This window comes from Spodoptera frugiperda, chromosome 3 (assembly GCF_023101765.2).
Source record: "Spodoptera frugiperda isolate SF20-4 chromosome 3, AGI-APGP_CSIRO_Sfru_2.0, whole genome shotgun sequence".
NCBI lineage: Eukaryota > Metazoa > Arthropoda > Insecta > Lepidoptera > Noctuidae > Spodoptera > Spodoptera frugiperda.
This window is the reverse complement of record NC_064214.1, coordinates 2,341,613-2,355,394: the sequence shown is the minus strand read 5'-3', so window position 1 is coordinate 2,355,394 and position 13,782 is coordinate 2,341,613. Positions and strand designations below refer to the sequence as shown.

The 13,782-nt window shown below is 32.9% G+C and overlaps 1 protein-coding gene across 12 annotated transcripts in view; it reads right to left on the bottom strand.

Annotated features, from left to right (window-relative positions):
- Positions 1-10,071, bottom strand: part of LOC118274012 (casein kinase I) — a 35,548-nt gene extending 25,477 nt beyond the window's left edge. For 6 of the 12 annotated variants that reach the window (XM_035591333.2, XM_035591340.2, XM_035591341.2 and 3 more), the window contains exons 1-3: positions 9,944-10,071; positions 8,948-9,262; positions 2,293-2,450 (exon numbers count right to left, since the gene is read on the bottom strand). In XM_035591333.2, the coding sequence (XP_035447226.1) occupies positions 2,293-2,450; positions 8,948-9,006 (217 nt within the window). In that variant the 5' untranslated portion in view covers positions 9,007-9,262; positions 9,944-10,071. Of the gene's footprint in view, positions 1-2,292; positions 2,451-8,947; positions 9,263-9,492; positions 9,743-9,888 lie in introns of those variants that run through there. The other 6 variants (XM_035591335.2, XM_035591338.2, XM_050705277.1 and 3 more) reach the window with 4 other exon arrangements.
- Positions 10,072-13,782: the final 3,711 nt, after the last annotated feature.

Here is a 13,782-nt window from a genome sequence, read left to right as displayed (position 1 = left end):
ATGGAGGAAACAATTATAACCCACACAGGAAACTAAGCAGGAGTAACCAAGTACTTTTAATTCGTGGGATTTTTAGCTTGATTAATTTCACCGTGAGTGGTACATTTTTAAAAAAACACGGTTCGGTAAGTAAATAATGTATGTATCGGCTTAATCACCTCACGCACGTGTCCGCAATAATGTTATTTTCAGTGACGCGAGGTTGAATCCAATTCTCATCCGCACGCAGCCATATAATCTCTCTGACAACAGCCATATGAAACCTTACCGCCTAGAAAATAAGGCTCACGTGTTGTGGACCTCTGACATTTCAATATTACATATTCCAAGTACTTTGTTTAAAAGATTTCGTGGCCGTTGTAAAGTGATCATATTGTTGGGCACGTGTGAACGGTGGCTAAGGCTCGTTTGAAAGAGCGTTTCCGAATACTGACAGCGAAAGAATGAGTCATAAGTCTTCCATTATTACACAGGTCCTTTGTTGCGTACTTTGCTTCTACCTGCTGGATGAATATTTAAAATAGGTATCGGTTGTAAGAGAAAATAACGTTGTTGTTCTTTTATTTTTTACGCTATAATTCCAAGTAATATAGATACTGTAGCAAACACTAGTATCCATTAGTACACTATTATTATATTAGTGTTTGCAGATATACGAATTCAATTTTTCATAGCACCACAATAAATAACGTCTGTTATCAAATATCTCGACGAAACCTTTCAAATAAAAGTTGGAAGTTTCATATCTCACTTTTGTATCTGCGATACCGAGAGATATTTTTCGTAAGTAATATAACTTACACTTTGCAAACATTAGTTTCGCTTTCTCCGTTAAATATAACGGGTCTTCAGGCGCCATCAAAATAAAATGTGTTGTATCGCATAAAGCAACATGCAACAATAATATTTATGTGTATGCGGTGATGGAAAGCTTGCTAGCCTTTCGAATACAGCATAGTGACCTATTTTCCTTCAACCGACTGTTACAATAGGGACATTTACATTCGATTCACTCTGTTTCCTATCAGTTCAAGATCTTCACGACAATGATAACTTGACCTTACTAAATGACTATTATTCCACGAACGTTTTTTGCTAATCAATTTAATCGTATCAAATTAAGCTTTACAACGCTTAAATACCCTATTTCCGTCGATCATATATGAATAAATGAGTTAAGACAGGCTGGTCAGGCAATAAAAATATCGAATCTTAACGGATGACGAAATGATATACGAAGAAACTGTACAGCAAAATGTGTCGGCTGTAAAATCCAGATGGTATTCGTCCACATAAATCTACAGAAGTTTTCGGAAACGGAGATTATTGCGTATTGCTAAAAATGAGTGCACTGTCAGTTAAAATGTGGCTATTTGTTTCCATTATGGCAATTCAGAAGACGGACAAGGACATTACAGAACTCTTGGAATTAGACCATGGGGTGTGTCTAAAATAGCACCATTAATAGTTTTACATATTTCAGTAAGCGTGCAAGGTCGGCAAGACGCGTTGTTAGCGGCTAATGTACTTAACATGAACCGTGCAGTCCACGTTAATATGGACAGGATAAGGTAAAACTTAATAGTTAGCGGTTCCACATAAGCATGTCCACTTATTACTAACAGGATTTTTTGTGGTCCAAGCTCTCATCTCATGCGTCATCGCACTCACCGCTCAACGTAATTTCGAAGGAGCAGAAAACCAATCACTTATGATTCATCGCATCAAAGTTCGTTGATTAGAATCACGTTTGGGTTCTTGTTTTATATTTTGGGTGTAAAAATAGATGTTTGCGAAAACTAGTGATAGGCACGTGCCAATTTGAACGAAAAACCCTTTAGATAGCGGTCTACCTGAAGGGTTATTCGCTGACCGACTAACACAAAAACCTTTTTGGCCTCAAAATTTGGCATTGCTAGCATATAAATATTACATTGAAGATTTGTATTGAATATTTTGCCGTTTGTTTACACTCATTACTGCCAAGGATATTCAGATACCCTTTTCTGATTTCGTATTAAAATACAAAATCAATTAATAGATAGGCACCTTATTTAGATGAATAATAAAGTTGATATTAATTAGACCAAACAAGGTAGCAGACATTAAACTTATAGTTACATGGAAATGTCGATACTTCTACAGATTTCCTATCTTTTTACTTTACAAATCAATTGCAGCACAGGCATTTAATGGCCGACTCTGCTGGTAACACTCACGTCTATGGTAGATTCTAAGTATGTACGTATTACTTGGTGTAAGTTTTTGTGACAAACTTGTTATATTACTTACCGAGCCTAAGTTCGCCAAAGTTTCCGCAGCCGATCTTTTTGCCGACGCGGAAATTAGGCCCCACCATAAGAACGCCCGAAGACGAGGTGACGGAATGCCTCGACGTATGCATTGCGCTGCTGCCGCCCACTCCACGCCCGCCCACCGCACCGGTTGCGCTGCAACAGTGTACACACAGCTTTAGATCCTGTACGATAGTAGAACCAGAACAAAAATAATGATAAAGAATAATGTATACAGCTTCTTTAGACAAAGGGAGGAAGGTGATATGGGGCATTTGAGTTAACATACTTAGGATAATAAAACCGTTTCATTTCCACTATACTATACATATATGTATTAATTATACGCAAATTTCAGGATTACGATTACGTATATTGTACAAGTAACGATGCAGTATCGACATCGATTGATAACAATGTTTATATCATAAGAAATGCGCAACCTTATCTCATAATATTGACAAAACTTTTACCATTTTATTAGATATCTTCGTAATTACCTACTTCTGATATTGAGTTTCTTTGCATAAAGGAACTACACTCTGTCACTTGTTACTCTTTTAATCCTCATTTAGATTGCAAAGCTTCTTACTTTATAGGGATGCCATTACGCAAAAAATCTTTGAAAAGGTGGGCCGTGAAAGAGCATTTCTTTATAAAGAGGTTTTAGCTGGCTCGTGTTTGTCACTAAACAAAAAAGGTATTATTGGCGAAGTTTTTAAAAAAGGACGAAATTAGAAGAGCCCCCTGTGAGATCAAAGACGTAGGTATGCCAGTATCAGGCTTTTTAAGGTACTAGAGTCATATTGCTTATTGCCTACGTAGGTAGTTACGCGACAGACTTTCGGGGACCTGTATTATACGTGTTTTTTTCGTCTCCTTTACGTCACTAAACGTAATATAAGACATTTCAGATATCTGATAGGTTATTAAAGAGTCGTAAAGTAGGAAGCTTAACTCGGTCTGTTGAATAAATTAAGACAAATATTTTAAGCATTTCAATAAATAACTAAAACAAAGCGATAAAATACTCATTGTTTATCTGATAAAGTGAGTGAATAATAGAACTACCGGTAATTATGATTATTAACCGACATTTTAGATTGAAAAACCTACATTTGGTACATGAACATAGAACATTTTTGCTTGTATTTGTACAAATAGGTTAGTGGATGCGGTAAAATCAGTTCATCACGCGACGTGTAACACTGAACTAAAAGGTAAAATTGGTAAAGGTACTTGATTATAGGTAAAATAAACAATAATGTTTTTTTGTAGGCTACAACGATTTTTGCTTTTAGTTTTTAAGGTTGAATTCCGCGGCCTTGATATAACGAGCGAGGTATAGATTTTCGGAGTAATGGTGTTCATTCATGCACGCCCTCTGCATTTCACAGATAATATTAGACATGCATAGATAAACACTGCGGTTTAGTGGAAATCAGCCTAATGGAAGAACAACATTCAAGGAATTTGGTTCAATAAAACCTCCTTTTATGAAAATTGGCAGAAAAATCCAATATACTTAATACTTTTTTTAGTATTTTGGTATGCTCTGGAGCAAGGGAATAAGACTGTACGGTTTCATATCATGGACAGATAATATAAAACAATAGTTATAACTGCACACAAAACATTGCAATATTTAGTTCTGCAACTTATAACAATGAAATAGGAAAATCAGATAAGTACAAGCAGTTTACTTTGTGAAATATGTGTGTTAATAACGAAACTGTAATAAACTGTGTCTTTTACTGATATGTAATATTTTAAGACAAATATGACCCATAGAAATAGTAAAGAATGTGTCTTCATCAAGTAACTAGGTATTTCTTTGGACATGAGTTAGGTATCTGCATTATTTATCATTTTCAATTGTTTTGTGTTGAAAGAAATATCATTTCAAATATCTGCAATAATATTACTAATACAGGAAAACTACAATAATATTTCACATCAGCAGTTACCGTGAAATAGTTGCATACTTTTATCCTATTGTATAAAATTACTTTTAGTTATCTCTGTTTTCATTTACAAATGTTCTGTAAAAGGCATCAATATCTTTTTCTTTGTGAAATCCAAGGATTTAAGTACATTGCTACAGTATTATTCAGCCAATCAGAGCATTGTTGTGATGCAACAGAACTGTCACTATTGATTGGATTCACAAGTAAACAAGTTGTGACTTGTGTATTGCAAGTTGGTGTTCAGAAAGAAGCCACACATAGGCTGAAAGGCTTATCCTCGGTGAAATAGAGCTGATTAGTCTTGTTTATGACAGATTATAATCTGTGAACTTGGAGGGACCTTCAATTCATAAACAATGTCAATTGGAGTGTCACAGCACGTTTATAAATAAAAGCATGCAAACTGTATGATATCAGCTTCTATTTCAACTAGGTATTGAGGAAATAGGATATATTAGAACCACTATTAGTGAACTGACTAACTGTTGTGTACGAGAAACAATTTTAATAAGGTGTTTCCTAAGCAAATATTTATTTTTTATATCAAATGAATAAGTATTTTACTAAGCAGGAAAACTGCTACTGTTAATCAACAATTAAATGTTAATGTAGAATATTAAAATCGTGTCCTTAAAAAAAATATGTTTTTATTGGTATTTTAATTTATAGAGGACATAGTAAATACCTTGAGGCTTTTACAATTACCTATTTTGTTTGGTATTGAACAAAATCAAAGTCAATTGAGTGAGTAACAAAAGAAGCTCATCAATTCTTAAGCAGTAAAGAAATGTACTTGCATGAAGTAGTAAATACATAATCCTACTAATAATCCTATTAGTTTCACATGTTTCAATAAGTTCTATTAGTAATTTGTGCTGTATATAATTATCATTAGGTACATATTTGTTTAGCTATTTGTGGTCAACCACATTGGTATTTACTAAAGGTTATGAATAGTATCTATGTTAGTTTGCAGGTTCTAGTGTACCTCTTAATGACTGTAATAGAAAAATTCACTTTAAACATGACTGGATCAAAACTGTAACTTAGTGTCATTCTATAAGCAAGTTTGAAAACAATTTTATATACTATTATATTAAGCTGTAGAGATTGTTATAACTACTGGCCGGATTAGATTTTTTTTTGTGTTGGATAGTTCATTTAGTTCAAGGAAGGTGCTATAAAACACTCAATGGTCAAAAGGAGTAGGGTGGGCAAAACCCGTACAGAAGTAGCTAGTAAATAATAATATAAACAGTCCAGCAACTTATACAAAATTATAATACTGGGAAAGGCTTCATAGTTAACATCTAGGTACCTAATTAGTTTCTAAAAAGGTTGATTCTAATTATTTTCTTGATATTGTTTTCTCAAAGCATATCAAGTATTGTTTAGGTTGGTAACATTTATACCTATCTAGCTATCTCTATCTTTGAGTAATAAATCAGAGTAATTAAAATAAAAGGTAGCTCTCTAGTATGTGTAATTAAACAACCTTCAGAAGTGTATTAGTCATCATACTAGTCATTGTTTGGTTCATCCTATTAATTTAATAACTCCTTAACAACAGAAAATAGGAAAACATGAGTTACCTAGCATTATCTTTAAGTTATACTCAAATAAAATATGTAATGAATGAAAGATAAAGCAAAATTTTTTTAATTTGACCTTAAACACGGCTAAGATTTTGACCTTAACATTTTTTGATATCACACAATTTTAATCAGCAAATAAATATAGAAGCAATTTATTTTCTAACAGAACAGTTTACAAATTTTTAAGATGGTTCGTGCAACGTTTCAAAACGTATAATAGCTATAGTGAATCATACCAACCGTTATTGGCATTGAGTCTAAAAGTGAAAGTTACAATGCACTTCCAACCACTAAAAGCATGGAAGGAGACAATTATCTAGCCGTGCAAGCCACCACTAGGCAACAATAAGAGACATTTTATTCCATAACATGATATTTTCTCCTCTAAATTGCTGTCCAGTTTCCACTGAACCAGTTGTAAGTTCAATACTCTAGGAGTTTTATTACCATAAAATGTTACAACACAATAGGCAGAAAACTGTGTTTTATAGCCATGTGGATAACACTATAAATAATAATATTAACCCCACAATAAACCTGCTACACAATATTATTATAACAAACCATTACTTTCCCCAAATCCCCATTGAGTTTATTCAGTTACCTGATTCATGTTTCAAGTACCTAAACAAATTTTCGTTTTTATCAGATTAATATACAATAATGAAATATTATTCTTTGATGTAAACGTTTCCTCTTGCATACTTACTATTTCCTATGCATAGTGGTCTGTTTTTAGGTAAATACAATAACAGTCACTTTGAATATTCATTATAAATATAAAAATATTAGTCACTATAGCACAAGACAGTTTACTTGTCAATTTTGAGTGACATACGAGCAAAGCACTCTTGATTTCTTTAGAAAACAACTAAGTTGGTCAAGTCAGTAGTTTTAAATGTCAGTGTCTCTCAAGTGTGATGAATGATAAAGAAAAATGTTGAATATTTTTTTTTTAGTTCTAAAGAGATGTAATTGAATCAATGTTAACAATAAACAACGCGAAACTGGACTGAGATTGTGACTTTAATGTGTGATATGTTAAATGTTTTTATCAAGAACATGTTATCAACTGAAAGTACTGAGCGAGATACACCAAGATGTTTATGGTCCATGATTCATCAGTACAACAACTTAGCTAGCTACATAATGTTCATTTAAACTAAGTGACATAATAAAGCTTTGGTTACTTAAGCAAAGCATTTCCTAACAAACAGGTTGTTATCCTTTATACTAACTAGTAGTATGTAGGCATGAATTGATTTATGTAAGATTTGTGTTAAATTTCTCTCAACAACCGTGTTCCATTAACCTTGTTTTTATTAATATTATAGTTTACAAACATAAGACTTGTTTACTACAGAAAAGTAGTTTCACCTATTTAAAGACCATGAATATTTTTATTACAGTGTGTGGAGATAGTGTGGAATTGAATTATTCAGTCTGGATTTGAAATGTGTGTTGGTAAGTGGTTATACATCAAAGGATAGTAAAGTACCTATTTACTAGTTATCCTGATAATGTAGATTGTATTCAAGGAGATAAGATATTGTAGAGTATAGCCCTTACAACACAATAGAAGCTAACCACAGTAGATATTTTATTTTATATGCAACTATTGTTTCCTGTAAGCACAGTACCTGTGCAGCGCAGTTAAAAGTAGGTAGGCTTTTTAGGTCATTTCTGCATAGAATAGCCACAACCTAGTTTCATTTCATATTTCTATTTAAACAACTGCATTAAATGACTTGTTATTGTACCTAAACATAACTCAACATTTAACTTTAAGATTTTACTAATAAGCATCAATTTTCATTAATCTGTCTGAATTATTGAAATCAACTCAAAGATTCAATACACAAAATAACCAATAGAATAAATTCAAACTGAATAAATAGTTAATAAGATATAGACATACCCACAAGGTACTCAAAATTAACCCTTAAAACCTATAACCTAAATTACAAAATCAACCTTACACTGTACTGAGTGAAAAAATAATGAAAACCCTATGTATCATGGGTAATCCTATATCTAGCCTTGAGATTCCAACAACAATAACAAGTGTTTACATAAAATGAATTGTTGATGAAAAGAAATAGCTCTATAATGCTAATGTCAGCTACATCACCATCAATAAAACTTGTAACATCAAAATTCAAAGATGTAAATCTTCTCATGGGTTTAATGAATACATAAGTTCAGAAACATTGGATTGAACTGCAAAAACTGTGTTTACATTCACATAGATCATTGACTTTTATGAAGTTTTTTTTTGTATGAGCTTCAGTTATGAGTCACACTGTAATTTCTATTAGACAACTATCTTGATAGATTGTTTTATCATTTTAAGGGTTTTATGGCATTATTAGTAATCAGTTGACAGTATTTCACCTGCAATGTGAGTCATTATTTAATAAACAACTTAATTTAAAAGTATTGTTCTCTTAGCTATTTCAAGGTTTAAAATGTATGAAAAAAAGAAAAAGAATTATTTTCACACTTAATACCTACTTTATTAGGTTTAAAATAGGTAAAACACCTTTTATAGGCACTAACAGGACCTTGGGACAGATCACTATTCACTGGATTGTGAGCCTGCTTTACATAATTTGTAGGTATGTCATAGGTAATTTCTACATTTGACAGGTAACTTGGAGATCCCCACATTTACTATATGTATACAAATGTGATGTATAGCTTAAAACTTTAAACTTAACCATGTTCTAATACATTCTACTCCATTACTTATTGGTATCACATGATTCAGTCAGTAGCGGTGTGAATTCTTAACCTCTTTAATTTCTCAATGTATGGCAACACATAATCAGAAAAGGAAGAAGTAAACTACACAATTAGGTATTATTAACCTGTGGTGTGAACAAACCAATTGAATCTGATTTATGACTGAATTGGGACTATGATTGTTGTTTTGAATAATTCAATATAAGCATGGTAGAATGTATGAATAGAAATGACTAAGGAGCTAAGTCCTAGGTCACTGTGGTGGGTATAATTGGTAACTGACTTGTGTCATTGACATGCTGAAGGTACTTTAGACTTTAGAAAGCTAGTAAAAGAGGATGCTTACGATGTTCTTTTGTCTTCACTCTGTCGTTCTTTGTCCTTGCTATTATCACGCTTATTCATAATACAAGACTTGTTGTGCAGGCGCAATGCCCAGCACTCAGCTCACTCCCTGTGTCCAGCGTCTGTCGGGGCCGCAGCGCAGCCCATGTCACCACAGCTTCCGCGACATCAGCCAGCGACGCGTCTCCATAACACAATCCAACACAACAACACTTTTGTCACTTCTTTTATATATTATATTGCTATTTTTTTCTTCACTGCGTTACTATTACCACTGCACTATTATACAATTTATCTCAAAATCATTTTTGTTACACTGCAAACACAATTTGAATGTTATAGGGAATGCTTCGGCGACACCTGACGAATCGTTTCGGAAATCTTAAAATGATAACTGTCCTTTCCACTGGTTTACCAGTGTTAATTGATTATTTTATGCGATTTTACTCGGAAGGGGAGCGAGAGTGAATAGAGGTCGCCGTGCCAATGTTATGTTCATTGAAGAGTAACAACAAGCGATGTGGGTGTCCAACTTATTCAAATTACCAAATCACCACGAAGCCTGCAAATCTTGTACCAAATAACGTTATACGTGTACGGCTAATTAATATTTATTGATATAAGAAATGAATGTATCGAAAAAATGTAACAATTGACAGTTCCTTGTGAGAAGTCAACCCCAATAATTGTCGGTCGGCACAAAACGTTTTGAAATAATTTACAAGGATTCCCAACAACGGACTTAGAGGCACTGGAGGGAACCTCAATCAAAGCAAAATAAAGCACAATTCGCGATTTTTAGGTAAGTTTCCGTGAGATTAGTCACAACGTCGCCGAAACATCAAATGGACATTTGTTCTGATAAAAAAGTTTAGGTTTTGTAATGGCCACCAATGTTACACTTTTAACACTTCATAAATTTGGATATGAGAGTTGTATTACCAAAAGTTGCAATCTAAACTAATTTATAAATTACACGTTTATATAAATATATTACCAACTAACGATAAAATTTCTTATTTATAAAATATTTAACTCAAAGAATAGTCACTGATTCGCCATTCGGCGCATGCGCAAACTTGCAGCAGTTTGTGTTGTCAGAGTAGATAAATACTTTAGGTTAAACGTAATTCATTTTAAACCTCAATATTTATTTTCAGTATTTATACATTAAATGCAGACCACTAAAATATTCACATTAGGTTAACAATTTAATAATATACTCAATGTGATATTATAAAACAAACAAAAACTCAAATTGTGTTAACATTTCATATATTTTACTGGCAACATTATTTTAAAAGTAAAAATATAGATTGCGTTCATGACGAACTATTTTCGTTCATTTTATTGCCTCTTATTACAATTTTCTTTTAACAAATACTTTTATTAGAAAATAAAAACCAATTCGGTAGCTATAATTTTAATGTTTATGGACTAATATTAAAAACCAAGATAACTCATTTTTTGTTTACGGAATCCATAGAGTCTCTCTCTTCTGATTGGTCATTTATCTGAAAGGAATGAATCATTCTTATTGGTTAGAATTTGACAAAAGAAACATGTGTTTTGTTGGCGCTAAATTTAAAATCAGCTACACTACGGATTTTTATTTTCTACGGTGTTACTTAATATTATAATTGAAAGTTAGCTCCATAATACGAATAATACTCTAAACACAATTATAATAAATGCAAATAACTAAAGAACCCAAGTTCTATTTGGTTGCCCTAATATTCGAAACTTGAACAGTATTTGAAGTAGTTTACATCACGTATTACGCACAAAAACTAAAAAAAAAATAAGAATTTGAAAATTAGTAACGTATCTGATCATACGATACGCTATCCACAACAATTGTTTGCCAAAAAATATAAAACAGTACCGGTTTGGCAATACTGGCAAAAAGTAGTCAGGTACAAAAAGCTGCTATGAACGTCACATTTGGCCTTCACCTGTTTAAAAGCAGCTCGTACTTTGCTTGGGTGCGGACAAGATTATAACGAACCTTTGCCTTATTTAGACGAGAGTGAAACATGGTATTGAACAAGGCAGTGTTGTACGTTTTTAGTCTGTTATTTCATAAGTAGTTTGCTGACTCTTTGCCTTAGATTGAATGTGAAAATTACTGAGGATCGTGTATAACAAAATATATGTAAATAATAAAAACGGCTTCGAATGGCTGAGAATTCATTAGCGCTTTATACCTGATGCCTACTAGTTAACTTAGCTTCAATATCCTAGTCACTAGAGGACTGACCGGCTGACAGACGTTATTAATATTATTAAGTATATTTGCTTTGACGTTCAAAAATGCCTTCCTAGTCTATTTGAAATAAATAATTTTGTACCTAAATATGCTAGTAGATTAGATTAGATTATTGTACCCCCTATAAGGGTAGGATATAGCTGGTCTAAAATGTTCTATACACCATCTGTACTATATACAACAACCGATGGTCCACAATAAAGAATGTTTTATTTGATTTCGATTTGCTTAGGAGAGACAAAATCTTGGCTCATTTGAAAGGACTTAATTTCAATATCTTGTAGTTCGGACTAGTTCGCTCCAATCTACCGATGATAATGTTATGTATTTAATTAACTTTTAAACTGGACGATGAAAGAACTCATTATGTATTTATTGTGTTTTAGTGTAGTGATAAAAAATCCTACGCCGTATAAGATGAGGCCTTTGCTCAGCAATGGCAGCAAGGTCGCAAATTGCATGGCATAACACGTTACATAATTATGTTAGGTACATTTATTTCATCTCTTAGTAACTTTCATATTTATCCTCTTTGAAACAATTTGGCTAAGAGCCGACTAAAAAACATTAATTTGGACTTCATACTTATGTAACAGAGTCAAACGTCCAGAGTTTAAGTATAAACTTGAACCGTTTAAACTGCAAACAAAAGTGAACTTAATGATCCGAATCCCTCTTATGTAGAAGCGGCCTGAGGCCCAAATCGATGTGTATCATGTATGAAATATCTAAGTATTCGTATCTAGAATCTAGACTTATAAATAATTGGAGTGTCTGATTGTAATATTGATATAACTGCTTTTACTACACGCATTTGAATATACTTACGTTACATAGGGTACCTATACGAAAATATTTTTTTTACAATATTTTTTATCAGTCTGTTTGTTCCAGCTATTCTCTGAAATGGCTGAATAGATTTTGACAGGACTTTTATTGGCAGATAGCCCATGTACTAAAGAGTAACTACATGTCCCTATGTCCCTTTATATGCTTAAATATTTACAACGACGCAACGGATTTTGATGAGGTTTTTTAAATAGATAGAGTGATTCAAGAGAAAGGTTTTTATGTAGAATACATGCATAATATATCACCATGCGAAGCTGGGGCGGGTCGCTAGTTTAAAATAAAACAATCCTCTTATTATGAATGTCTGCTAGCAATGTCCAAAACAATAGCAGCTAGCAGCCAGCCGTGAAATTCACACAAAACATAGTACCTAGATAAAAACGTATTACCTAAGCACATTACATCCTCCGTAAATAATAGGTCATTGTTTCTACTTGTCTGTTTGTACATAAACGTCTTTTGACATGAGCTGCTGGTGACAAATCTCTTGTTAAGTTTATTGGCGCAATAGAATTACATTGTGTCTAGCATAGATCCGCTTTCCGACAAAACCAGAGGTCAATCTTAATGTTTAGTAATAATTTTAATTCATACGTAAAGCAAATTATTCTTTATGGGATAGGGGACGAAATAGCAGATTGATCAAATCTAGTTGCTTACTAGTCATATTCAATACCTTTTTCGAAACGTCAAAAACGATATTTTCTATAAAATTTGCATGAAATTGCGTTATGGCGTCATCAGATTTTTACGTCGAATAACAGAATTGTTTCTATAAAATTGGAAAAAAATTGAAAATTATGTTGACCATCAAATCTATGAATGAAAATGTGATTGTTTTTGAATGTTTTATTGTATTGAAAAGTCGAAATAATTTATTTTTGACTGAGGTAACTACCCGATTATGCTGGCAGACTAGAAGAGTCTTGAGAGACTTAAAGAAATTTTCAAATAAAATGGGTGGAATGACCGAGATTCTGTTGCCTAGCTGACGTTGTTGCGTGACCAGCTTGATGCATGAATTTGAATTTGGAAACTAATAGAATTGTAGTTTACCTGCCAGATTTTTTTTTTATTGGATAGGAGGCAAACGAGCAAATGATAACTTGCATACTTCTGTCTACGCTCTCGCTCTCTCTGGCACCTGTATGTATAGGACAAATAGCATGAGTTCAGTATGTTAGTCTGTGTATTTGATTTATGCATCTGCGTTACTGAAGGTCTCAGTTGCAATAAGGAAGATTGAGCGCAAGGTCTAAACCGAATAGGTGATCGGAACTGACGAAATCAATGTCAAATGGACATTAAAATTTGACAAACATAGTTCAATTGTTTTGTCTACTCTTCAGAAGTGCGTAAACACTTAAATTAAGACTTGGATCATGATGCATCTATTTTTAGTTTAGCTAGCAAACGAATCTAAGTGGATTGATTTATTCAAGGATAAATTCAAGAGCATTTGCAATTGTATTTTGCAAGTGCTATGTGCGTATCGGTAAATAAATAAATCGATCATAACAATTTTATGTATAACGCTCATTCTCGCGGATGGATCGAAAAATAACATTAAAGTTTGATTGAAAAGTTGGCATATCAGCTATTAGAAAGCTAATCAACATGTTAATATTTAATTAATTGAATGAGAAGCAATCCACCTGGATAATATTCTTCAAAACACGAACAGTTGTTGACTGTGGTTAAGAGCAAAAGTTACA